This window comes from Dipodomys merriami, unplaced genomic scaffold (assembly GCF_024711535.1).
Source record: "Dipodomys merriami isolate MVZ:Mamm:240054 unplaced genomic scaffold, mDipMer1.0.p SCAF_71, whole genome shotgun sequence".
Classification (NCBI taxonomy): domain Eukaryota; kingdom Metazoa; phylum Chordata; class Mammalia; order Rodentia; family Heteromyidae; genus Dipodomys; species Dipodomys merriami.
The window spans coordinates 1,943,337-1,970,212 of NW_027206302.1; the positions used below are offsets into that span (position 1 = coordinate 1,943,337).

Here is a 26,876-nt window from a genome sequence, read left to right on the forward strand (position 1 = left end):
ATGCCTATAATCCTATTCAGAAGGCTGAGATCTGAGGATCACATTTTGAAGCCAGCCTGTGCAGGAAAATCTCTGAGACTCTTATCTCTAACCACCAAAATACTGTGGCTCAAGTGGTATAGAGTGCCAGTCTTAAAGGAAAAAGCTAAGGGAGAGAGTGCCCTGGACCTGAGTTCAAGCCCCAGCTCTTTCCCCTCTCTCTCCTTTCCCCTCTCTTCTCTCTCTTTCCTACAGGCAGAAAACATATGGGCCCATATCAAAAGCAATTCCAGTACAACAGCTCCATCTTGGTAACTTCCATAATTGGGTATATTGTCCATTTTGGCCAAGTGGACACAGACTCTAGGGAGCTGTGAAGCTAAGATAGGGAATGTATGCTTGGCTCAACAGACTTTGATTTGATCTAAGTTAACTGCTCTCTTCGGAAGGCTTCAAGACAACTGCAAATCTGGAATGGATAATCTGCATTTCAGAGGTCCCCAAACTGTCTGCCAAAAGATTCCTTTAGAGCATTTTCTTCCAGAGACCCAAAATCCACTGGTGCCCAAGAGATGCAGGTGCAGTGCCCAAGAGGTAAGAATCTTCCATATTAGCTGATGTCCAGAGTCCTCATACTTATTGTAGTAACACACAGGCCAGGAAGATGAGCAGCAGGTACATCTGTGAAAGGGAAACAGAAAGCCAGCTGGTCCTCAGAAAAAAGATGCTTTCAATTCTTCTTCTGGGACCAGGGCTAAGGTGACAAGAGAATTGGCCCTCGAGGTTTCTTAAATATGGTCTTAAGAGTAGGACAAATTGGGGGCATGTGAGAATAACTCACATCACCACAAAGCAAGTTACTGTCAGAATCTTACATGACTCTCATGGGCCTTTAATTTTCCTGCCATTCTTTGCCTTCTCTTTCCTTCCTAGTTGCACATTTCTTGGTCACTCTAAAGACTTAAAACTAAGGTAAGTTTTGGAACAGGGTATATGTGCCTGAAAGTACAGAAACAGTCTATACTATCACCCTGGCGATTAGGTGGAAGCAGAACAGCTCCTTCTCCAATAAGACAATGATTTCCCAGACCTGGAGATGGGGCTCAGTAGTAGAGCACCTGCGTAGCATGGCTCAATCCCCAGCAGCACAAGAAGACTATTCCCCAACTTGTCACCCTCAAACATTCATTCAGACTTCTTAAGAACTACTGGGATACCTACCCTGTCCCCTTCCTCCTCTGAAGCTTGGGACTAACAGTGAGTATAATGGAGAAAAGGGTAAGTAAAGCTTTAACAAGAAAAGGGCACAGCTGCCTCTAAAGGGCAAACAAAGTCTGTGAGTGTCCCGCTTCCCTATTCAGCCAGCTTAGCTGGTAATTCATGCTTGTCTAACTACACAGTCCAAAGCAAGTCTGGCTTTGCTCCATCACATTAGGAGACTACTGTGGTCGTATCTGAATACAACTCTTCTTCCCTAGGGTTAAAGAAGCTCACTCAGGTCTAGAGACTATCAAAAATTGGAATATTCTGTGTCAAACACTTGGCTCTATCCAAGCCAAGGAAAATGAGATGAGGTAAATTGCAACAGAAATCTTTATTAAAATGTGTCCTTCAATAATATGTTAGCATACATACAATATACACACATACATATGTACACTCTTTGACACACCTCACGGATTGCCAACATCAGTTTAACCAATAAATTAAAACTAAAAATGGGGGGAAGGGGAGGGAGACTTAAGGGTAGCATTTTCATGTTTATCTGGTAAGAAATTGCAAATTTCTCAGAATTTCCCTGGGGAAAACCTGACCAGACAATCTTTGAAACAAAGTACATAAATCTCCCACCCCCCCCAAAAAAAAAAAGATCCCAAAAGATGCAGTTACAACAAGTGTGCTTCTCAGAACCGGAGCATTTGTTCCCCTTCATACTCTGGCTTCTGCACCTTCTGGCTTCAAGACAGTCTGCGCCTCGGCTGGGGCAGCGAGGTTCGTGTGGGCACTTGGGCTCGGTGCACCTCGGGCTCTGGGGGTTGAGGGGCAGGCCGCAGTGTGGGAGCGGGGGGAGCCGCACTCATCTGAGGTGATGTCTGGCACATCGTCTGACTGGGTGTCAGAGCTCTCCAGGTCACTGCGGATGCTCTCAGGCTGGGCCAGGCTAATGTCCCAAGCTTTGCTGGCCAGGCAATCCTTCTGTTCACAGCTTTGGTGTTTGCAGGGGGGGTCCTCTTCACTGCTACCACAACCAGCACCGCCACCACAACCTTCTTCTTCATTTTCTGCCATCTGTGCCTGGACGTGGAGTGAGTCCTCTGTGCTGCTTCCACTCACCAGCTGATAGTGGCTTGGCTTAGCTTCAATGTCCACTTGGATTTCCATATTGTTGCATTCTCTGTGAAGACAAAATCCACTGTTCTGAGTCATGCATAGGTCATGCTATACCTGTTAATAAAAGTAGTTTGTGGGTTCAGGATTAGGAAGTTAAAAAAGATAGTAAACAGTAGACTAGAGTTCACTTTTGTTACACATACACAAATGCACGCACACACACATGCTTGCACATCTCTTTAAATATCTAAAAAGAGCTTCCAGACTTGAACTAAGGGCCAGAGCCTCGCACTGTCTTACTGATAATATGAAACTGAAAGTTTATAGCTTTTTACTACTGACCCACAACTAGAAGCCAGAATGCTTGCAGTTTAGAAGTACCATAATTACACCATGCCAGATACACTACTCAAAGTGAAAGAGAAGCAAGCCATCAGAACCTTATCAAACAAAAGGCAAACCAAACCCCTAGACTCAAGGCTTCCACACCACCAATCTAGCTCTTTAAGCTCCAATGTGAGTAATTACACACTATTACAATAGCTGAAGAAGAGAAGAGGAGGACCAGTGTGGGAGAAAAGGGAGAAGAAACAGAGGGAGAAGGAAGGAAGAAGAATCAAGAGATGCCAAATACTCTGGTACCAAGAACTTGCTTAATGAATTCATAAGACATAAGATATAGCTCACTGGATGATAGTAGTTAAGAGCCCTAACAAGAGGCATTGAACTTCTGAAGACCTGGTACCCAACCAAACGATGTAACTTTTTTCTGGGCATCTGACTGTTCACATACCTGTCCTGTGGGTTGTAGGAACTGATTATGGAACCGGCCATAGCACGAGTGCTTGCGTTGTCACTAATTGCACCAAGACTGGCTGTGTCTTTGGGGAAAATTTCCTTTTGGACATCGGCTTGGACTTCTAACCTGTGTAAAGAGGGGACGTTCAAGTTAATGAGGCCAGGGTACACTGAGATGGTCTGCCTCCTGGCACACATCTTTTCCATTATTCTCTTGTGAACTGTGATGATCTGACTGAGCAAATCTCCAATTGCCAAACAGCTCAAATACATTTACTCTCTTAAACATCTACTGAAATCGTCCCCTCATTTCCATTCCCGCTGCTATTACTTAACATCAGGCCCTCCATATCTGCTGCCTAGATGATTATTATTGGGCTCCTTCTCCAGAGGCTCCTAAATACAACTCAAACAACCTCCAGACCAGCACCAGTGTAAATAAAGACCCAATCACTCTAACAATTCTCTAACTCTTGGCTCCCTCCTGCCAACAGACATTACGATCTTCCTGATGTTCCAGGAAACTCTCTTCCAGTTTTCACTGTAGGTCAAAAATCATAATTACCCTGGATTTATATTTTATACTACTATGACTCTGCACATGCTGTTCCCTCACTCCAGAAGTTTCTTTTCCTTTGCCTGACATACTTAACTTCAGTCCTTAACAACAAAGGAAATATTCACCTCATTCTTTCTGCAAACTGGTTGCTTTCCACTAAGTGCTCTTTTATTGTATGATTTATGCACTTTCCTCTCACTCCTCTGAGTTCCACATCTCATTCACACTTATCCTTCCTGGCTTACACATAATAGGACTAACTCAAATAAGCAGTCAAACTACCTCCAGGCTGTAAGACTTCAGGATACATAGGGGCCAACCTCGTCCCTCCTTGCACAGCAGTACTTTCCCAATGATGTGTCAGAGCTAGGAATCTGTAACTATTTCCTTCCTTGGCTCCGACACCATTTTGCTGTACACTTCAGTATTTCCTCATAATGGGTTTCACAGTCAAACCCATCTGACTCATTCACTTCCTATGAAAGGCTTTCAGAGAACGGGAACAGCTGGACTGGTTAAGCTGCAGTTTCAACAAGTGACTCTCCAATTATGTCTGTCGGCTCATTTAAAGGGAGTTGGCTTTAGGAGAACACTATAGTGAATACTCCAGCATGTGGGGGCGGGATCCCCTGACAAGAAATACTAGCCAGGAGATGCAGCCAGGTCAGCAGCAGCCTCCATTCTGCCACCTATGCCTCTGCTCTGCTGCTCCCCCTCAGATACCCTTCAAAAACAAAGTAAGGCCCAGGAAAATGAGAGCAGTGCAAGGGCAAGTGTACCCAGTGAGAATCTGAGTCCTAGCTCTAGATCTGCCACCTACTTAGAGGACTGCCAGATGATTCACACAATTATGCTAGAACCACCTAGGGAGCTTTTTCTAAACACAGACCAACTCTAGTCCCACTCCAAGAGATTATAAATGATTAATTCTAGGAATGGGCCCTCAAATCTATTTTCAAAAGGTTCTCAGGGAGCCTGGCACCAGTGTTTTATGCCTGTAATCCGGTTACTCGGGAGGCCTGAGACCCAGAGGACAGTGGTTCAAGGCCAGCCTGGGCAGAGAAGTTCTTGACACTCTATTTTCAAAATTACCAGCAAAATGCCAGGTTGGCTCACATAATACAATGCCAGCCAAGCAAGCCAGCTAAGCAAGCATGAAGCCATGAGTTAAAAATAAATAAATAAAGAGGCTTTCAGGTGACCAATGGACACCAAGAGGCAGAATTCAGTCCACCTGCCATCTGTTACTTTGAATCCTTTTAATAGCCAAATGGCCATCTGGTCTCACTTTAAACACTTCCTGCAGTAATCAGCTCACAATCTACAAAGTAGTCCATTCTTTCTTTGGGCTTTCATATAACTTCCTCCTATATCCTCTATACAGCACCAAAATCTGTATCTCGTTTCTGCCTAGATGTTTTAGTCATCCTCTTGGTGTGAGTCACAGGCAACTAATCTTTGTCCTACTGAAGGCTCAAGGCTCTTCAGATGTCAGACAGCAAGCATCTCTTCTACCTGTCTAACCTGCTTTGCTCACCTGTGCTCCTCCACTGAACTCAACTAACTGCTTTTCATCTAACATCTGCCAGGCTTCTTTGAATCTATACTGTATTTTGTCCAGCTGCTGAAATGATAAAGCAAGTCACAATCTTTTTGGTCACCATTTTACATATGCCCCATAAAAATTAATAGAATTGGGTTTTACTAATTTATCCAATGGGAATAGGAAGGTTAAAAGGATCATACCCCTATTAAATCAATAAAATACAGCATAATGCTGGTTAGCGAAAGCCAATGACAAGCCTAATGAAAAGCACCAGGACCTGCTTCCCACTCTTCCTCAAGCAGGCACCTAATATATCAGGGAAGGATCTGAAGTCAAGGTTATTTTCCGTATGGAAGCAGTGGCACAGTGAAAAGAACTCTGGACTTGGCTAGGAACAAATGCCACAGATGAGTAAATGAAAGTGAGATGATACATGGGACATACTGGTACAGACAAATGAATCAACATGTAATTGTCTACTTGCTTACCTGCTGTATTTCCCCTTGCCACTGGAGAGAATGCCACCACTCAATGTGCCCCCTGAAAGCGCTGCAAAGCTGGCTGTTTCACTGTAAGGGCCTTGCATAACACTAAGTCCATCTGTAGGGCTTCCACTGGTACTCAGCACACTTGTCAGGCCCTCGATGCTGCTTTCTCCTATGCTGGGATTCTTGAGGGCGCGCCAGGCATCTGCCACTGGGAGTGAGACCAAACACCTCAATTTGAGACACCAAATAGGCATTTTCCTACAATAACTTCTCAGACTGGAGATTTTCAGGTAGAAAAGTACTAAGGTATTCACTTATGAACCACTACTAAGTGCAGCCACTACATATTAGGTGTTTTAATTATCTGAAAACTAGACATTAATAGCTCCAATTTTAGGTGAAGAAATTAGAATTTAAAACTAAGTGGCTAGTCCAAAGTCATTGTTGGGTCTCACTAAGCTATAGTTCTGATTCCCTTATTGTCCCACTATACTGAGCTGCTTTTAGTTAAATTGACGTCTTAGTATCAATTAGTGTAGAAGGTACTTTGATTTTGACATGTTCATATATGCATATAAATACTTTTATCACACTTTCTCTACTCTTCTCCCCCCCCCCACATTTTTGTCAATTGTGGGGCTTGAACTCAGGGCATGAGCACTGTCTCTGAGCTCTTCTGCTCAAGGCTAGTACTTTACCACTTTGAGCCACAGCTCCACTTCCAGTTTTTGGTGGTTAATTGGTGGTAAGAATTTCATGGGGACTTTTGTGTCTCAACTGGCTTCGAAACAGGATCTTCAGATCTCAACCTCCTAAGTAGCTAGGATTATAGGCGTAAGCCACTGGTTACTCGCTTCCCCTTCTCCCTTTCAAAAAACAATCTCAACAGGCTTCACCTCTCCATTTCCACACATGAACATAAAGTATTATAATCATATTCATGCATTCTGTTCACCATCCCTCTTTTTTTTTTTTTTTTTGTCGGTTATGGGGCCTGAACTCTGGCCTCTGTCCCTCAGCTCTTCAGCTCAAGCTAGTGCTTTACCACTTGAGCCAAAGCACCACTTCCAGCTTTTTCTGCTTATGTGGTGCTGAGGAATTGAACCCAGGGCCTCATGCATGCAAGGCAAGCACTCTACCACTGAGCCACCTTCCCAGCCCCCAGCCCTCTTTCTCCACCCCCTTCTCCCCCTTTTTGAGACATGATCTCACTCTGTAGCACATACTGGCCTCAAACTCACAATCCTCCTGCCTCAGAATTAAGTGCTGGAATGACAAGCATGTCCTACTATACTCAATTTAAACCAAAGAGCTCACAATATGTTTAGGTCATATGTAGATTCTATTAGGAAGCTTGAAAACTCTTTGGAGATCTCTGTGCCCCAGGTTAGTTAAGGTGATGAAGTGGAAACAATGTTTAAGTGGAGGTCCCAGTTCTCCAGCTCTTAACAGACACTAAAATAAAACTTACACAAGTTACCATTTAAATGAGGATAATAATAGACCCTGCCCTCCTTCTTCAGAGAGCTGTTGTAAAAACCAAGTAAGATAATAACTGTGTAAAGTCTTCTGAAAATTATAAAGTACTGGGCAAATATAAGGCTTTCTTATAAATCTACCACCACTACCTACTTGTAGTTACTTGGAATCCCACTAGTTTGAACCTGCCCCATAGAGGCAAGTACCAGAGGAATTAACCTAATAATTCTGGAACAAAGGAATGAAAAGCTAAAAATACTTCCTCCCCTCCACAAAGCTCATTATCACAATGACAATCTTTTGGTAGAATGTGCTTAATTTTACTGATTTCTATCTAGTATGCCATTAATTCAAATGGAAATTCTTTCCTTTACCTGTGATTGGACCATCATCTTCATCAAACTCAATTTTCACGCCCTTTCCATTGGCTGTGCTAACTCCACAGCCTCCTCCACGACAGAGAGAAATGGGTACAACTCCATAGACGTATGCCAGCATAATGGGGACACCAATGCCTGGGGAAAGTGATAGAAACCTGTCAGCACACCATCAGGTTGAAATTGCCCTGAATTCTGCTTTTCGGACTAAGCACAGACAAACAATAAGGGGTCAAAAAAGACAGAGTAGACTCTCCTAACCAGGCTGCCTAGTGTAATAGAATGATGATCAGACTTGCAACCTGCAAGTTCTTGATTACAATCTTGGCTCTAATTTACAGACTATCTGACTGTGGAATCCTGCTACAGTTCATGAGAATATATTTATGTAGTATTTAGCACAGTGAATGTACATTGTTTTCATTTCCCCTTCCCATTCAGCACTGAATACTAATCCAAGAGCCAAACATTAAACTGAGTATTGGGGCCAGGCTCCACTGGCTCATAATTGTAATCCTAGCCACTCATGAGGCTGAGACCTACAGTATCTTAGTTCAAAGTTGGCGTGGGCAGAAAAGCAGAAAAGTCTGAAAGACTCAACTCCAATAAAGCAGAAAAAAGCTAGATTGTTGGTGTGTCTAAAGCACTAAAGTACCAGATTGTATGCAAGCAAGCTGAGCAAGCATAAGGCTGTGAGTTAGAACCATGTTACCAACACAAAAAAAGACACATGGACCACTGCATTTAGGAGTCTTCCAGAGTGTTAACTCCAAAATCACACTGCTAGATGTGATTCTGAATGGCTTAGTTGTTAAAAACACAGGGTGCTGGTGGCTCACACCTGTAATACTAGGTACTTAGGAGGCTGAGATCTGAGGACTGCTATTTGAAGCCAGCACAAGAAGGAAAGTCCATGAGACTCATGTTTAATTAACCACTAAAGAACTGGAAGTGGAGCTGTGGCTCAACTGGTAGAGCACTAGCCTTGAGTACATAAACTCAAGGACAATGCTTAGGTCCTAAGTTCAAGCCCCAGGTTAGGCGCAGGCACCCCATTCTCTCAAAAGCACAGAATCTAAGTCAAAATGTTTAGCAAAATGACATGAATTTAAAGCTAGATAATCTGTCCAAGGTTACTGTTATAGTTCTATTAAATTGTAATTCTGATTCTGTTTCACTACAATTGTAGCTACTTTTAATCACATCAAAGTCAGCACTGGATGCTGCTTCTCCTCCTTTTCTCTTCCTTCTATTTCTTTTCTCTTCCTCCTCCTCCCCTCTTCCTTTTCCTCCTCTTTTCCATCCCCCCTCCTGGCTCCTTCTTTCTGCTGCTTTGCTGCTGCTTCTTCTGCGGTTGCTGCTACTGCTGTTGCTTCCTCCTCCTTCTTCTCCCTCTCTACCCCCTCCCCTTTCTTTTTCCTTGCCCCCCCACCCCTGGAAATTTACTGCTTTAGTGAGGATTTTTAGGACCAAGTGAATGAATACACGCAAAACACTCAGAATCACACCTGGCACGTGTTTGTTATAACACAATATAATAATTTAGTGTAGCTAAAAAGCTGAAGAAAAGAAATCATAGTAACAGTGCCTACTAGAAGTAACTACCAAGATAGGTTGGCATAAAACACCTAGTAAGCTAGCTAAAGTGCTATGGTCAGAGGGCTAGTTGCAAAGCCATGGGCCTGACTAGCTTACCAACACTAACAGCAGCAATCACTGGGGATGCAATAACGGACAAAGTCACTCCTCCTGTGATGGCCAAGTTCCTCTTATGTTTGGAGGTTTTTCTTCCTTCATACCTGCTGTGAATCTAAGTAAAAAGAAAATTCAGGCCAGCAGGTTAGAACATCAGCGTTTTACCAGGGAAAAAGGACACATGAATATTCATTTCTAAGTTTGTCTATCTTAAGATACTCCAAAGAGATATCTTTCTCAAACTTTAACCTAACTCCGACCTGGAAAACATAAACTAAAGCAGAAAATGTTAATTTCAAAAGAGATGAAATATCTCAGGGGAATGAAATAATTAAGCATTTCACCTTTAAGTTAGGCCCAGGATGTTAATAAGAACTTTCAGATCTCATGAGGGTTTATAAAAATCTATTTAAGAAGCTGAAGTTATTTTTATCTAAGAACCAGATGATTTTCAAGGCAGCCTTAAAACATAAGTTCCTTCCCGTTCCTCTCAAACCTTTGCCAACAAATCTAAAGCTGGATCAGGCACAAAATGTACCACGTCTTACCTTCCTTCCAACGTAAACAGGAATGCCAATGACCATGGCAGGAATGGCAATGCCAGCAATGAGAGAAATCCCTACAGGAGCACCAATCAATGTGCCCAGCTGCCAAAGAATTTTCTTCTTGCGGCTCCATGGCTTCTTGCCCCAGAATGTACAGCCAGAGGGGCTAAAGAAGAAACACATTCCAGTTAATATAAATATTACATATGCAGCTACTGTTACAAGAGCTTGATAAAAGCCACATATTCTTTTCAACAGGAGTGATTAAGTTATAGGAGATTGTAAGAAACAAATACGTTACACAAGGGACAGCAAAGGACAGGCTAGATTATTAGAGCTCTGAACTCTTGACATTTTCCCCCTTTGTTTGGTAAAGACAAGCCTCCTGAATTGAAATTCCTAAATTCCGTCTCCTCCTGCTCTGCAACCCTGGTCCAACTTCCTAAACTGGCACTACTTGGGATCCTATGCCGCCTATACACTTGACCATCTCATTCAAACACATCTGTCCTGCAGCCAGTCAACATGCTGACTGTGAAATGGTTTGGCATATGTCTGACTATACCCAATAGATACTGTGAACACCTTCCCAGGATATTAAATGACCTCATCGCATCTCTTATGTCAGCTTGGGACTCTGCATTTGGCTACTTTAACCCTCAGCCCTGTGCCTGATCTTGTCTCTCATTCTCTCTAAACTACATTCTCTACTTTGTAGAGAGCAATCTTGAAAATAGGAATCATGTTTTATCCATCTCTGGGGCCCCAATAAGTAATTGCTACATATAAATATCTAAATGTTCACTGAATTGAAAATGAGATTTCATCTACACAATAAAATTCATTTTGTAAATATTAACTCTTCAAGGACAATATTTTGATATTTAGTCAATTCTTTTCTTTTTTTTGGCAGCACGAGGGTTGGGAACTCAGAGCTTGGCTATGCTCTACCACTGGGACACACCTCCAGTCTGGCTTTTTTGCTAATTATTTTGGAGATGGAGACTTACAGACTTTTCTGCCTGGGCTAGCTTCACATTGCAATCCTTCAGATCTCAGCCTCCTGAGTAGCTAGGATTATAGACATGAGCCACAGGAGCCCAGCAATTCACTCAATTCTTTGTAAACTCATCACACACGAAAAATATTTTTAAAAAAGGTCACAGTGTAGAAAAATTAAGACATGTACACAAAGTACAAAGTAGTGGTGACATTTATAAGGTAGGATAAAGTAAATAACAAATGAGGCAAAAAATAGGAAGGCATAATGGATGAAATGGTATTTAAGTTGCTCTTAAGCAATAGATAATAGTTGTAGAAGCAGGACATGGTGATGCATGCCTGTATCCCAGCAGTCAGGAGGCTGAGGTAGGAGAATTCCAAGTCTGAGCCTAGAAGATCTTGGAGATAGTTTGGTAGAGAGGAAAGAGAGGAGGGAAGGAGGAAGGAACAGAGACAGACAGACAGACAAAGAGACAAATAGACAAAGAGAGACAAAGAAAACGAGACAGATGGAGGAAGGAAGGAGGGAAAACAAAGTAAAAACTGAAAGTTGACAACAAAAGAGAATAAATAGGAGACTGAGCTGGTAAGAAAGCATTTCAGGCAAATAAAAGGACATGGACAAATATGGAGCAAGATAGCAAAAATTAACACAGGAACAGCAAGCCCCAGATTACCTGAAAAGACAGAAGAGTGGATTAGGGCCAGACTGTGCAAAGCTTTAAGAGTTATGCAAGGGGCAAGACATGACCTAGAAGGTAATGAAGACAATCCCTGGAGGTTGCTCTGCAGAGGAAAACATGATCAAAGGAGTATTTCAGAGGAGCTTATTTTTTTTTCCAGCTTCCTTACTCTGCAATAAAAGGTCAACTATGTCTCCTTGACATCCTTTTCTCTAAATGAGTAAGAGAACAACATTATAAAAGCAATGGATATATTGCCCCTCTTACCTGAGGTAATGCAAGTCTGAGATCTCTTTCATACAAAGCCAGCAGAATTCACAGCCACATACGGCACAAGTCATGTGATTACAGCTTCCATCATTCATCTTAATAATGTAAGCACTGCATCGTGGGCATGGCTTGATGTCATCTGCTAAGAAGGGAAGGAAAGATGGGTAGAAAAATACCCTCTGTTAAATCTAGTTTGACTTCATTATTCCTAAGGTATACGTAAGAAATGAGAGGTCAAGAGCTCTTGATTGAGGATTCCAAATGTCTAGACCTCAGGAATTTTCATAAAGTGGTTCCTATTTCATATTGAGCTGCCGATTCCAATACCTGCATCTTATACAACACTTGAATCACATTCTGACTGAGCAAGCAGACTCCCCAGAGGGAATGATAGTTTCAAGAAAACTGGAATCAGCTAATAGACTGAAAGATTAAAATTAGAGTCCCTCAGCAAGAACAGTCTGCAGAACAGGATGGTTTTGTTTTGTTTTTTCCCCCTCCAGGTCTTGTGCTTCATTCAGCTATTTTTCTCTTTTGCTTATGGCTAAAATTCTACCACTTAAGCCACATCTCTACTTCTGACTTTTCATGGCTAACTGGAGATAAAAGTCTTGAAAATTTGTCTACCCACGCAATCTTTGAACCTCAATTCTCAGATCTCAGCCTCCAAAATAGCTAGGATATGGTAAGTCATTGGCTCATAGCCTGGAAGGGGGGGAGGGGAGAGAGGGAAAGAGAGAAGGAGAGGGAGAGCGTGCGCGCGTGTGCGTGTGTGCGCACTCACTTATATGCCTGTGGGTCCTTGGACTTTGCTCCAGGCTGGAACTCTATCATTTGAGTCACAGCTCCACTTCCAGCTTTTTGGTAGTTAAGTGGAGATAAGAGTCTCATGGTCTTTCCTGACTAGGCTATCTTCGAACCCAACCTCCAGAGTAGTTAGGATTAAAGGCTTTAACCACTGGTACTCAGGGGCTTAAGTTTTGATAACTGTTAGGAGACTAATCTTTCAGATTCAACAAGCATTATTGTGTAGTACTTCCCATGATATTTTAAAATTCAAAAGTCTAAAAACAACTGGGTATATTATGTATCATGCACCCTGTAATTTTCACAACAAGTCATGCACTAAGCTATTAAAATGACAATTTAGGAGATTATGCTGTGCCGGGAAAAAGTGAATTGCAAAATCTTTCCTACTATTCTCTCTTATATGACATCAATGAAACAGAGTACATATATAAAAGGTAATAAATCCACTGACATTTTAAAATAGGTTTGCCCTGAACTATCAAAGGCAGAAACTGAATGTTGACATCTCTCCTTTTAAGGTTAATTATTAATTCACATCAGTATTATTTCCTTTACTTAAATCTATATCCTGCCTCCAAAAGCAGTGATGCGCTTAAAGCTAGCCAAATGTCTTTTGCTCATGATCAAAGTATTAAAAAAGCCCCTAGTTAAAGGACCTAAGTGCTCTCCAATCTGAGACATATATTAAAAAGACAGAAACTTGAAAATTCAGTCTTGGTGTATTCTATTTACATTGCTGTATTGGAAGTATAACCAAACTAGGAAATGTGGTGTGTGCTCATAGTCCATCTACAAGTCCAACTATTCGTGAGTCTGAGATAGAAAGATCACTCTTTGATCTCTGGGATACATGAGTATGATAATATTTTTCTGCTTTGGGCTCACAATGAAATACCAAATAAGGAGACAATGAAATATTATCAGTTTATACCTGGTCCAGATTCTTGCCCATAACTGAGACCTGAAGTATGCTTGGTCCGAACTCGTAAAGTCTGTGCCCTCTGCTGACGAGCCATATCGCAGGTCTGATTTGGATGCCATATCTGCTTGCAGTGGTAGCAGAACTCAGTCTGGCAGCCTTCCCTCTCACAGGTTAGCTTGGGGCAGCTGGCACAGCCATATGCAATAACAGCATAACTGAGTAAGGAAACAGGAAGAGATACCAGTAAGGTAAGAATGACCTAATCAAGACAAACAGATATTATTCATCAGGGCTAATACTGCATTATCACATGTGGTAAGTATGCATAAGTGTATATATATTACACTCTCATGCATGCACAAACCTGACCAACTATGACATATTCTGTATGAAAGGATTTTTGATATTCAAAACCAAAAATAGAAAACATAAGAAGGAAATAATTATTCAGCCTGATTTCCCAGCACATATCCAATATAGTTTAAGCTGTTTTAGGAGTGACTTGACTTCCCTCCCTTTCTTCCTCCCTTCATTCTTTCTTGTACCTGTACTGGGCATTGAGCTCTTGCTTGGCTTTTTCCCTCTACCACTCAAACCACACCTCTGTTTCTGGGCTTTTTGCTTGTTAAATAGAAATAGAGTCTCATAGACTTTTCCTGCCTGAACTGGCTTCAAACCATAATCCTCAGATCTCAGCTTCTTGAGTATCTAGGGTTACAGGTGTGAGCCACTAGCACCCAGTACAATCTCGTGTGTGTGTGTGTGTGTGTGTGTGTGTGTGTGTGTGTGTGTGTGTGTGTACTGGGATTTGAGTGTGTGTGTGTGTGTGTGTGTGTGTGTGTGTGTGTGTGTGTGTGTGTGTGTGTGTGTGTGTGTGTGTGTGTGTGTGTGTGTGTGTGTGTGTGTGTGTGTGTGTGTGTGTGTGTGTACTGGGATTTGAACTCAAGGCCTGAGCACTGTCCCTCAAGTTTTTTCCTTAACACTGGTATTCCACCACTTGAACCACAGCTCCACTTCCAACAATTTACTTTCAATGGTTTGTTGTATTTAGAGAGACCAGATTTGTTTACATGAAGAGACAGAACAGTTATAAAATAAAGGGCTATAGCAAAAACTGATGCAAGTATACTTTTTAAGTTCCACAGTGGGGCTATATAGTCTGACCTCATCTTGAAAGACAACAGCCCTAGGTGTACTTTTCCTAGATGACCTAAATGGTCTGCTTTTTCTGTTGAAAGCTCAATTCACTTTATTTTTTTTTTGCCAGTCCTGGGGCTTGAACTCAGGGCCTACACACTGTCCCTGAGCTGCTTTTGCTTAAGGTAGCACTCTACCCCTTGAGCCACAGCACTACTTTGAGCCTTTTTTGTTTATGTGGTACTGAGGAATCAAACCCAGGGCTTCATGCATGCTAAGCAAGTACTCTACCACTAACCACATTCCCAGCCCTTCAATTCATCTGTGTTTTTTTTTTTTCCTTTTTCCAATTTGATTCTGTATGTTTTTTTGTTTGTTTGCTTATTTTGGTCGGTCTTTTTTATTTTTAGTTTTTGGTTAGGGTCAGTCATGAGGCTTGAACTCAGGGCCTGGGTACTGTACCTGAGCTTTTTTGCTCAAGACTAACACTCTACCACTTTGGTGGTTAATTAGAGGTAAGAATTGCTCAGACTTTCCTGATTGAGCTGGCTTCAAACAGTGATTCTCAGATCTCAGCCTCCTGAGTAGCTAGGGTTAAGCATTGAGACACCAGCACTTGGATGATTCTATACTTTTTAATGTCTTGTTTCTTGACAGCTTCCAAAACCCAAGAATATTGTACACCTCTTTTATTAATTAACATAGCATAAAGGTAGCTCTTTCCTTCCTTCCTTTTTTTCTCTTTCTTTTTTGTTAGTCGTGGAGCTGGAACTCTGGGCCTGGGTGCTTCAGCTCAAGGTGAGCCCTCTACCACTTGAGCCACAGTGCTACTTCCAGTTTTCTGGTGGTTAATTGGAAATCAGAGTCTCACTGACTTCCCTGTCCAGGCTGACTTTGAACTTTGATCCTCAGATCTCAGCCTCGTGAGTAGCTAGGATTACAGGTGTGAGCCACTGGCACGCAGCAAAGCCAGCTTTCTTTTTTTAAGTTTTATTTTATTATAAAGGGGGTACAAAGGGGTTACAGTTACATGAGTAAGGCAATGAGTACATTTATTGTCGAGCATTGTTACCCCTCAAAGCTACCTCTTTCTAATGATATATTCTTTTTTTTCTTTCTTTCTTTTTTTTTTTTTCCTGGTAGGTCATGGGGCTTGAACTCTGGGCTTGGGCGCTGTTCCTGTGCTCTTCAGCTCAAGGCAAGTGCTCTACTGCTTGACCCACAGCGCCACTTCCGGTTTTCTAGAGCTTTATTGGAGATAAGAGTCTCACAGACTTTCCAGCCTGGGCTGACTTTGAACCGTGATCCTCAGATCTCAGCCTCCTGAGTAGCTAGGATTACAGGCGTGAGCCACCTGCGCCCAGCCCTAATGATATATTCTTAAAGAGACAATTCAGAATTTGGCATAATCATTTTCTGTTATTGGTCAATAATTAATCTTTAACAAAACTCCAATATATCTACTACCCTTTCTGATTAATTCTAGATATGTCAACTAAATGCTAAGATTGCTCTAACAAGTTGGTACTTGCTTAAAATAAAGTCAAGGGGCCAGGAGTCTAGCTCAGCAGTAGAGTATTTGCTTAGCATGTATAAGGTCCTGGGTTTGATCTCTAGTATTACAAAATACATTAATTTAAAATTTTAAGTTGTAAAAGTTCATCATACATAACTTTTAAACCAGTGATTGCAGACTGAGCTGTTGCCATCTGTGCTATGTTTTCCCTTACTTCATGCTCTTACCTAATATTCAAGAATCTCAAACAAATGATGCAAATGGCTAATACAGTTTTCTTGGTTTTATTCTACAATTTATTTGAACGTACATTATATACTCATAATAGCAACTTATCAGTTTTGTCACTGATTCTGCAAACTGTTTGGGGAATGACACTGACAATATAATTGACAAAGTATCTCCTATGTTCCCATAACAAGCTTCATTAAAATTCTTCTCAGAAAGAACAAAGTGAGAATAGGTCAATGTGTGAATGCAAATGATTCATATCCTGTAGGAGTTCTGAGCAAATTTACCCCACCTAGCTACGAAATAGTTTCTAAAGAAGAAAGTGACTTGGTTGCTATTTTGTTTGTATTAAATGGGAAGGATAGTAGATGACCTTAAATGTGACTAGTTCAATAAGTGTCACTCCTTATTGCCAAAATAATAATAATAATAAACAACCAGGTTCTGAATATACAAATTAAAAAGTGCCAGTCAGGAGGCCTCAAACATTCCTACTTCTTTCTTTCTACTAAGCCAAACCCTCTAGCCTCAAAAGTATGTTTTTGTAATCTATAAAATTTAAGTTAAAATCAGTATGTCTCATTCATTTCAGTTCTTTTACTGTCCTCAACCTAGGAGCAGGGACTGCTTCTGTTTATTTGCATGCTTCTTGTTTGTGATGACCAAAGTATAAAAATATCAGCTGCAATGAACTTTAAACTTCATATTACCCTTTTATTGTTCTTCATTTTGATACAACTGACATCAGTTTTCCTTGATGTGAGAAGACAAGACTTGATTCCTTCAATTTTTCAATGCACACAATGAAGTATGCAGGGAAAGGGCATGGATCAGCACAGAAAACAACTCAAAGCCAGTTTGGGGAGTACAATTTGGTTCCAAGAAACTAAAACAAGTACTTATGAATCTGCTGCAACCTATTACTATGACACAGAATTACTCAGGGCACAAGACTTAGCATTCCTGTTTTTAAGCACTCTGTCTGGGCTCTGATTCATACTGTCTGATATGGAACTACTTAAAAAGCTCTAAAACCTTAGCTTCTTTCCCCTTGTCACCTTTAGGAGTAGGTAACACATTCTAAAGTGCATTTGCAATTTCACCTTGAAAGATATAAAAACCTACCATAAGCTGGGCTCTGGTGGCTCACACCTATAATCCTAGCTACTCAGGAGGTTGAGATCTGAGGATAGAGGTTCAAAAGCTAGCCCAGGCAGGAAAGTTGTGACTCTCTTCTCCAACAAAGCACCAGAAAACTAGAAGTGGAGCTGTGGCTCAAGTGGTAGAGCACTAGCGTTGAGCTGAAGAGCTGAGGAACAGCACCCAGGCCTAGAGTTCAAGCCCCACAACTGACAAAAAAACAAAAAAACAACCAAACAAAAACCCTAGCATACCTTGAGCTACATCTTGGCCTTTAAACACTGTATTCCTTCTGGCCTAGAAAAATACTTACTCACTTAATAATCAACTCAAATGTCATCTTGCCTATAAATCTATTTAGCCCCTCCAGAAAGTTGGTTGCCTACTAGTAACACTGGTACAATTATAATACTATATTGTAATTATGTGCTCACACTGAGATCTAGCTCAAATAACTATACTAAGAGACCCTCTTATGATCTGATTCTCTGACTTTCTTCAGGGCACTAGATTTCCTGGCTAGCAATCTTTGTTTAGCTTACTATATATCAGATACTATAATTTAATACTAAAATTTTGTATAGAAAAATGTTACTGATATTTTCAAAGGCCTAAGTCAAGTACCATCTCCTCTGTGAAGCCTTTTTTTTTTGGGGGGGGGGGGGCGGTCGTGCCTGAACTCTGGGCCTGGGCGCTGTCTCTCAGCATTTCAGTTCAAGGCTAGTGCTCTACCACTTGAGCCACAGTGCCACTTCCGGCTTTTTTTTTCTGCTTATGTGGTGCTGAGGAATCAAACCCAGGGCCTCATGCATGCAAAGCAAGCGTTCTACCACTGAGCCACCTTCCCAGCCCTATGAAGCCTTTTTAAAAATATATATAATTTTATTGTTATTAAAATATTGTACGGAGGGACCACCATTTCATAAGTCAGGTAATTTGACAATTCTTTTAGACAATGTCATCCCCCAGTTTTCCCCTATCTGTGAGGTCTTTCTTAATATGACATTTACAGTTTATCTGCTAATCTTCTGTTTCCGCTATGAGGTCAAACTCCCTGATAGAAGAACAAGGCCTAAGTCCTTTTTGTAATACACACTGGTCACTCAGGGTTCAGCTCTGTATCAATGTTAAAAGTGTCTGTTAAATGACCACTTGTCTGTCCTATTCTTGTCCTCTAAGAACTGTGCTGCCCAGATTCCTTAATCTTCTCACCAAAATTCATCTGTTTACTTCATTCTTCTGGGACCTAATTGAAAGGTTTATATAGAATTGTAGAACTAGTTAATATGTGTGTGTATATACAGATAGACAGATAGATAGATAGATAGATAGATAGATCCTGCTACAAAGAAGAAAATTCTTAATTTTACCCTGAGAATAAGATTCACTATTAAGTAAGGACATTGAAGGAAGGAGTTTAGAAAATGACAAACATCAAAAACAGCAAACAGTTAAGCCTTCATGATGCCACAGGAAAAAAAAAACCACATTCCTTGGTATTAAGTTTGGTAAAATTATACCATACTGCAAATTTGTACTTTAAATTACCAATTAGCAAGATATATAGCGTATATCAGCATATTTAAAGACTCTAAACTTGTTTTATTTTTAACAATTTTTTTCTTTCAAGTAATGTTTATAATATACTTGGGGAAATAGAGATAAAAAAAATCAAAATGTTGGCAACTATAAAAGAGCTTAAATGAAAAGATAAACCAAATAAATGAAATTTCAAAGATACATTGAGAAGTCATCTTACAGGTCAGGTAGTAGGCCAATGAACAGTTTAACAGGGGACTGATACAGATATTCCACTTAATAATCAGTACTTTAGCAAAAATATGAGAAACAGGTGTTACTGGGCTAGAGGATGGCATAGATAAGGATAAGGGAAGTTGCAGGGAAAGGTATGAAACAGAAAGAAAGGAACCTCCTTGCTCCTGGAAATTAAGAGGTCAAGGAATACCTTACAAAAGCAAAACCCTCCTTTACTGACTGTGAAAGATGTCACACTCAAAAAGCTTGTTCTTTCCTAAGTGTGCTGGAATGAACAGAAGCTTCCTATTGATAAAGTGGATCAGTATAATAGTCTGAGAAGGCCAACAGCTGAACTACTTTCTTGGGTCAGGTGGGAGGTAGGACCTAGAAGGGAACAGACAGAGCGATAAGCAGCTGGAATGGCAGACCTGCACATAATTTAGGTCAAGACAGCTGTATCTACTATTCATCTGTACAAAGAATTCTCTGGTATTATAGCCAAGAAACTTTGTTGGCTATTTTGCTCACCCTCAGTCACTTAGACATTTTGAAAGGGCTTAAAGATTGGTAATATACTACCTGAGAAAAACATTACAGTTATATTAAGGGGTTTCTGAAAGGACATGCTTAGGCTGAGAATCAAAAGGCAATAGACCAGCTGTACCATTTATTTATTGTCTATAAAACATGAGGCCCTACATTTAAACTTTCTTGAGCTGGTCTCTCCTTCAGAAATACATTTAATACCATCTACCTGCAGGATACTAAAATGTAATTATATCTGGACAAGGTTATATTTTGAAGACTATATTATAAAGGACTATAACAATTTCAATTTTTTGTATTTTGAACTAATTATCTCATTTGAAAATATATGTGTGTGTATATACATACATATATATATACACACATGCTTATATATACGTGTATGTGTGTGTGTGTCAGTACTGAAGCTTGAACTCATGCCCTTGCACTCTTGATCCCTTTTCTTGCTCATAGATGGGGCCTCTACCACCTGAGCAATGCTTCTAGTCTGGTATTTTGCTGGTTAACTGGAGATGGAGTTTCTTGGCTCTTTCTGCCCAGGCTGGCTTCAAACCTAGATCCTCCAGGTCTTAGCCTCCTGAGTAGTAAAGATTACAGGCATGAGTACCTGCCTCAAAGTATATATTTCAGAGTATATTTTGGTTGAGTGCAGTGGTGCATGTGTATAATCTCAGCTATGCAAGGAGGACTGGGATTCAAGGCCAGTCCAGACAGAAAACATGAGACACTACTTGAAAATTAACCAAAGTAAAAAAGGACTAGAGGCATGGTTCAAGTGGCAAATATAAGGCCCAGAGTTTAAACCACAGTACTGGTTTTCTTTCTTCCTTTCTTTCTCTCTTCCTTTCTCTTTCTTTTCTTTTCTTTCTTTCTTTTTTTTGGTCAGTCATGGGGCTTGAACTCTGGGCCTGGGCGCTGTTCCTCAGCTCTTCTGCTTAAGGCTAGCACTCTACCACTTGAGCCACAGCACCACTTCCAGTTTCCTGGTGGTTTAATGGAGACCAGAGTCTCATGGGCTTTCCTCCCCCGGCTGGCTTTGAACCATGATCCTCAGATCTCAGCCTCCTGAGTAGCTAGGATTATAGGCATGAGCCACCAGCACCCTCACAGTACAGTTTTTCAATAAAAAGATTGTATTTAGCTCAGCACTGGTGACTAACACCTGTAATCCTAGCTACTTAGGAGGAGGCTGAGAACTGAGGATCACAGTTTGAAGCCAGACAAGGCAGGACATGAGACTCATCTCCAATTAACCACCCAAAAGCCCAAAGTGGAACTGTGGCTCAAGTGGTAGAGCACTAGCCTTGAGCACAAAGATTCAAGTAATATAGCATTAACCTTGAACACAAAAAGCTCAAGAGACAGTGCCCAGGACCTGAGTTCAAGCCCCAGGACCATCATAATGTAAATTTTCTCACTGACAGTAGTTCTCTTATTTAGGAATCAATTCATTGAAATATGAAAAAAACTCAACTTTTTGTTCTACAAACATTTTGTTAAAAAAAAAAAAGGATTTTGGGGCTGGGAAGATGGCTCAGCGGTAGAATGCTTATGTTGCATGCATGAGTCCCTGGGTTCGATTCCTCAGTACCCCATAAGCAGAAAAAAAAAGCCAGAAGTTGCGCTGTGGCGGCTCAAGTGGTAGAGTGCTAGCCTTGAGCTGAAAAGCTGAGGGACAGTACCCAGGCCCAAAGTTCAGGCCTCACGACCACACACACACACACACACACACACACACACACACACACACACACACACACACACACACACACACACACACACACACGCACACACACACACACACGCACACACACATGCGCGCGCGCGCACACACACACGTTCTTAATCTATGTTGTTCTTATACTTTTAGTCACAGTAAAACTAATCATCAGGACTCTGTAAAAATGCTTACATGTCCCTCACCCTAAAGAAATACCTCCTTCAAACTCCAACCTCTCCATTCATCCCACCCCAGCACACACATGGGAGGATTTGGCTGACAAGAACTGGACCTGTGGGCAATAAACATGGTCAGGTGTAGTAACAGATAACTGGGACTTAGGACTTCTTTTCCAGTGTTTATCCAGGATTTTCACCAGGCCCAGAATGGAACAGTCTGATTTTAAACAAACTAACTGCCTAAATAAACAAAAAGCAGAATTTGACCAAAGCTTGCAATAGTAAGGTATATTTCTCATGGGAATATACTTATGAATTCAGCCAATTGTTACAAAAAAGAAGTAACAGAAATTTAAACTTACTCCCTGTTGTATGTAACTACTTCAACTGAATATCTAAAACACTTTCAAACATTAACTAAGCCTGTCAACTCAGGAAAGAATGAAGCCTAAGAAAACAAGAAAAAAAGAAAAAGAAAACAAGAAAAAGTAGTAGCTGGGATAAATCCCAGCATTCAAGATACTGAGGCTAGCCTGGTGCTTGTGGCTCATGTTTGTAATCCTAGCTACTTAGGAGGCTGAGATCTTAGGATCTTGGTTCAAAGCCAGTCTGGGTAGAAAAGGCATGAGACTCTTATCTCCAATTAACCACCTAAAAGTTGCAACTGGACAATGTCCAGACTCTGAGTTCAAGCCCTATGAGATACACACAGACACACATACAAACACACACACAAGTCTGAGGCTAGAAAAAAATCTCAGGAATAAAGGAAAGGAGGAAAGGAAAAAGAAAAGGAGAGGAGAGGAGAGGAGAGGAAAGTGGGGGAAGAGTGAGAGTGAGAGAGCACAAAAGAGACACTACTGACCAGGAATCAGAGATACTAGAAGAGCTGGAGGTATGACTCAAGTGGCAAAGCAACTAACAAGCAAGTAAACAAGCACAAGGCCCTCAATTCAACCTCTAGTAGTGCAAATAAAGATGCAAACTAACTTCTAACACCCCTGGCCTCTGGATGTTGTCTATGGACTATAGTTAATGAAACAAGGCCATCTTAACAAAGGCTGTGCTGACAAGCCGAAGCTTGCCCAAACAGAGGCAGAGTTAAAAGAATACTGATCTTAGAGTTAAGCCTAGTGTTCCAATTCTGTTTTAGGATTATCTACTAGAGCTATATGATCCTGAACAAATTCAATTTCTTTGACCTCCTGTTTTCTATCTGTAAAACTATATAAAAATTTCAAGCATCAGTGGCTCACACTTATAATCCTACTCAGGAGGCTGAGAGCTAAAGATCAAGGTTTAAAACCAGCCAGGACAATGGGCTGGGAATGTGGCTTAGTGGTATAGTGCTTGGCTAGCATGCATGAAGCCCTGGTTCTATTCCTCAGTACCACATAAACAGGACTAAAGTGGCACTGTGGCTCAAGTGGTAGAGTGCTAGCCTTAAGCAAAAGCAGCTCAGGGACAGTGTGCGGCCCTGAGTTCAAGCCCCAAGACTGGCCAAAAAAAGAAAGAAAGAAAAGAAAAATGTTCTTGAGACTCTACTTCTAATTAACTAGCAAAAATGCATATTAGAGGTATGGCTCAAGTGGTAGAGCGTCAGCTGTGAGCAAAAAAGCTGAGTAAGAGCACAATGCCCCTGAATTCAAGCCAGGGTCCCAACCTGCCCCAACTCCAACAATCTCACAGTGTTATATGGATCAAACTATGTTTCGCATACATATATTCAGATGCCAGTTTGCTTTCTTTCTCCTCATGTGTACATATATGATTATCATAGTTACTTTGACTAATTAAAAAACAGAATCTGAATTATACCAAGTCAATACGTGCCTAAATTAAGAAAATGGCCTAATTCTTTATTAGCTCTCAAATCAGTAATGATTTAGAGTTATCACCATGCTTTCAAATTTGTCCATTTTTACTGATGTGAATGAAGACACAGCCTGATTTCAGAAAAAACAAACAAACAAACAAACAAACATATAAGGGGAGCTGGGACAGCAACTCACAGCTTATTCCCAGCTGTTTTGGAGGCAGAGATCAAGAGAACTTGAGTCCGAGCCCAGTCTGGGGAAAAGGTTAGGGAGATCCCCATCTCAGCAAATAAGCCCAGAATGCTAATTACAGTGCTTTATACCTGTAATTCCAGCTACTTGAGAGGTCATAGTTAGGAGGATGGAAGAGAACCTATCCTAAAAAAAAAAAAATGAACAAAAACACTAAATTTAGAAAGGTTCAGAACATAGTTCAAGTGCCAGAGTGCTCGCCTAACAAGTCCAAGGCCTTGAGTTTAAAGCTCAGATTGAATAAACAAGAAAAAAACACAGAAGGGGATTGGGGGAGGTGGTGGGCATAGTTTACCTAGAAGAAAAAAGCCATAGATCTTAGTTAATATCCAAGGAAACTCAGCTCTCAAAGAAAGTAGTTAATACACTATTTCAAAATTAATCATGCAAGGGCTGGAAAGGTGACTCAGTGGTAGAGTGCTTGCCTTGCATGCATGAGGCCCTGGGTTCGATTCCTCAGCACCACATAAACAGAAAAAGCCGGAAGTAGTACTATGGCTCAGAGAGTGGTAGAGCACTAGCCTTGAGGTGAAGAGCTCAGGGACAGCATCCAGGCCTGAGAGTTCAAGCCCCACGACCGACCAAAAAAAAAAAATTAATCATGCAAAATTTAAGTTAATATTCCTTTGGATCAGAAAATAGATCAACAATATCTGAAAAACACGAGTATTAGTTCTTCCTGATACTTATTAAACGAAAGTGAAAGTGATCTGCTATGAGCTGAATACCTTTGATTACAAACTAAATAACACACTTATTTCAAAACAAGTTTTAACATAGGAAAGTGTTTCTTTATATTGTTTTTAAGGGTTTCTGCTCTCCCTTTATTTTTTATGGGCATTAATTGGTTGAAGGGGAGGGGGTCATTTTGACATGTCCATACATGCATACAGTGTACCTGGATCACTCTCTACATTATTTTCTCTTATCTCCACCCTCTTCCCACACCAATCTCAAGAAGCTTCATTGTTCCATTTCCACACAGGTACATACAGTATTCTGACCAGATTCTACCTCCTCCATTCAATACCTAAAAGGGATTCTTTTAAAAGAAGACAACTGGTATGTAGCATCATGGAACTCTCAAAACAGCCTTGATACATAGGCTACAATTAAAAGCCCTTAACTCCTTTGAAGCAAAGGATCACACAGCTTTTACTAGCATAACTTTAGCATGACACTAAAAGGAGTCCCTAGCATCCTCTGCTCCTAAAACATGACACACAAGAATAAAATTGTCTGTCCAAGGTTACTGAGCAGGTGATGGCAGCCTGACTCCCAAACACTTAGACAAGCCCAATCTGGCTGCATGCAATCATTCATAGGATGTACAACAATAACAAGATCTTCCCTCTCCTTCCCTCCCCAAGAGAGGGAATGAAGAATTTACACTGAGGGCTTCAGATAAAGAAATGTGGTATTGGGGTTCTGCAAGGTACCATGTATTTTCACTTACTGACCTTTGAAATCAAGCCTAAATAGTGCTTTCCAAAGACGGTCACCAAGATGTCATGATTTTTCTAAAAGAACGGGTGAACACATTTTCTTCTGCCCTATCAACCTTTGGGCATTCTCTATCTCACTGTGTCTGGATTCACTGGACAGTCTGTCCGCTACTCACCCGGCTCAAGGCAGCAGTTTAAGGACCACAGGGTGCCTCCCAACAGCTTAGCACAATACACAATGCCCAGGACTCTCCCAGAGCTCTGCCAGTAAGCTGTTCTCACCCGTGGTTGCCATCCTCACCATTTTCAGCTCAACTTCATGCTGTGGTTGTCAGGTAGAACAAGCCTTCTGCAATGTTGTTAAGCGTCCCTTTAGCCACATGGACACACCCCTCTGAAGCGCTGCCCTTTCAGAATGACATTCTCCTCTCCTTCTTTGCCAAATATCGCCTCCTCTCCCAGGAAAAGGTACTCTCCCACCTCTGTTCAGAGATACCCTCGCCAGGTCTGAGGACTTGATGGACAGCTCCCTTCCGCTCAGCTCCTGCTCAGCGCCCTCCGCAAACCCCAAGGGTTGGGTGGGGTGCCCAGTGCCTTCAGACCAGTAGTCTGGGCTTTCCCGCTGGTTACAGGTAGCCTCTCCCCGCAGCTGGTCACCCTTCCCTCTTCCCCCGTGCGTGCGGGACCCCTCGCTGCAGCCGGGGCAGGTCCGCAGCCCCCGCCACGCCCCTCGGCCGCAGCCCCGAGCCCCGGCGGCCACGCCCCCACGCTTACCCGCAGTCGGGGGCCGGACACCAGCGACAGTCGGGGTCCGAGGCCAGGTATCGGCGCAGCATGAACTCCTCGTACTTGTGCATGAGCGGCGGGTCGGCGAGCAGCAGGCGGATGTCGTGCGGGTTGAGCCGCTCGCTGCACTCGGGACAGCTGATGGGCACCCGGCTCTCGCTGATCTCCAGGCGCAGGTAGTGGCGGAGACAGTCCCGGCACGAGCGGTGCGGACAGCTGAGGAGGCGCGGGGCCCGCTCGGGCGGCAGCCGCACCAGGCACAGCGGACACTCCACCTCCTCCGCGCCCGAGCCGCCGCCCTCCGCCGCCGCCTCCTCATCGTCGAGCCCGGGCTCCGCAGCCGCTGCGGCCTCCGCGTCGGCCTCCGAGGCCGGCTCGGCGGGCAGCGCCTCGGGCGGCGGGGCCTGGGCCGCGGCCGGGGTGGCCGGGGCAGCCGGGGGCGGCGCGGCCGGGGGCGGCGGCTCGACCTGCGGCTTGGCCCGGGCGCGGCGGCCGCGGGCCGAGGCGGAGAAGACGCTGTGGAAGGTGAGACGCCGGCGCCGGCCGCTGCTGCGGCACTTGGGGTCGGGCGCGGCCGCGTGTAGGGATGTTGACCGCGGCGACTCAGAGTCCTTCTCGGAGCCCATGACCCGCAGAGGCTGAGGGGCTTGGGGCGCCCAGCGCCGCCACAGCTCCCCCCTCAGCCGGCGCCCAGGCCGCCGCCGCCGCCGAAGCTTCGGCCGCCCTCTCGGAGACAGGAGCTGAGCAGAGCCTACGAAGTGGTTATAAAGCCTCCGCCCCACGCGCCGCGGCCCACTGCGCAGGCGCAGGACGCAGACACCTCATAACCCGCGCAGCCCGAGCCGAGGGTGCTTGGGCGGGGCCG

At 42.6% G+C, this 26,876-nt stretch overlaps 1 protein-coding gene across 8 annotated transcripts; it reads right to left on the reverse strand.

Annotated features, from left to right (window-relative positions):
* Nucleotides 1-212: 212 nt before the first annotated feature.
* On the reverse strand, nt 213-26,763 carry Rnf19b (ring finger protein 19B). Of its 8 annotated transcripts, none has more exons than XM_070008810.1 (10): nt 26,000-26,761; nt 13,494-13,699; nt 11,750-11,894; nt 9,801-9,963; nt 9,253-9,367; nt 7,555-7,695; nt 5,702-5,909; nt 3,104-3,235; nt 1,870-2,374; nt 226-660 (listed from the first exon to the last, which is right to left on the reverse strand). In XM_070008810.1, exons 1-9 carry the CDS (start codon nt 26,635-26,637, stop codon nt 1,909-1,911), a joined length of 2,214 nt encoding a protein of 737 aa, XP_069864911.1. In that variant the 5' UTR covers nt 26,638-26,761; the 3' UTR covers nt 226-660; nt 1,870-1,908. The 8 variants fall into 8 exon arrangements, with proteins under 8 accessions (XP_069864914.1, XP_069864911.1, XP_069864907.1 ...); XM_070008806.1 differs by having other exon boundaries at nt 227-660; nt 1,929-2,374; XM_070008808.1 differs by having other exon boundaries at nt 227-660; nt 1,915-2,374.
* Nucleotides 26,764-26,876: the final 113 nt, after the last annotated feature.

What these genes read in the sequence shown, in the direction of transcription:
- Rnf19b (XM_070008806.1), bottom strand. Translation starts at nt 26,637, where the DNA reads ATGGGCTCCGAGAAGGACTCTGAGTCGCCGCGGTCAACATCCCTACAC. An exon ending in TCAGACTTGCATTACCTCAG is followed by an intron (nt 9,964 to 11,749) that starts GTAAGAGGGGCA and finishes TTTCTTCTTTAG; the next exon opens with CCCCTCTGGCTGTACATTCT. An exon ending in GGCAAGGGGAAATACAGCAG is followed by an intron (nt 3,236 to 5,701) that starts GTAAGCAAGTAG and finishes CTCTTTACACAG; the next exon opens with GTTAGAAGTCCAAGCCGATG.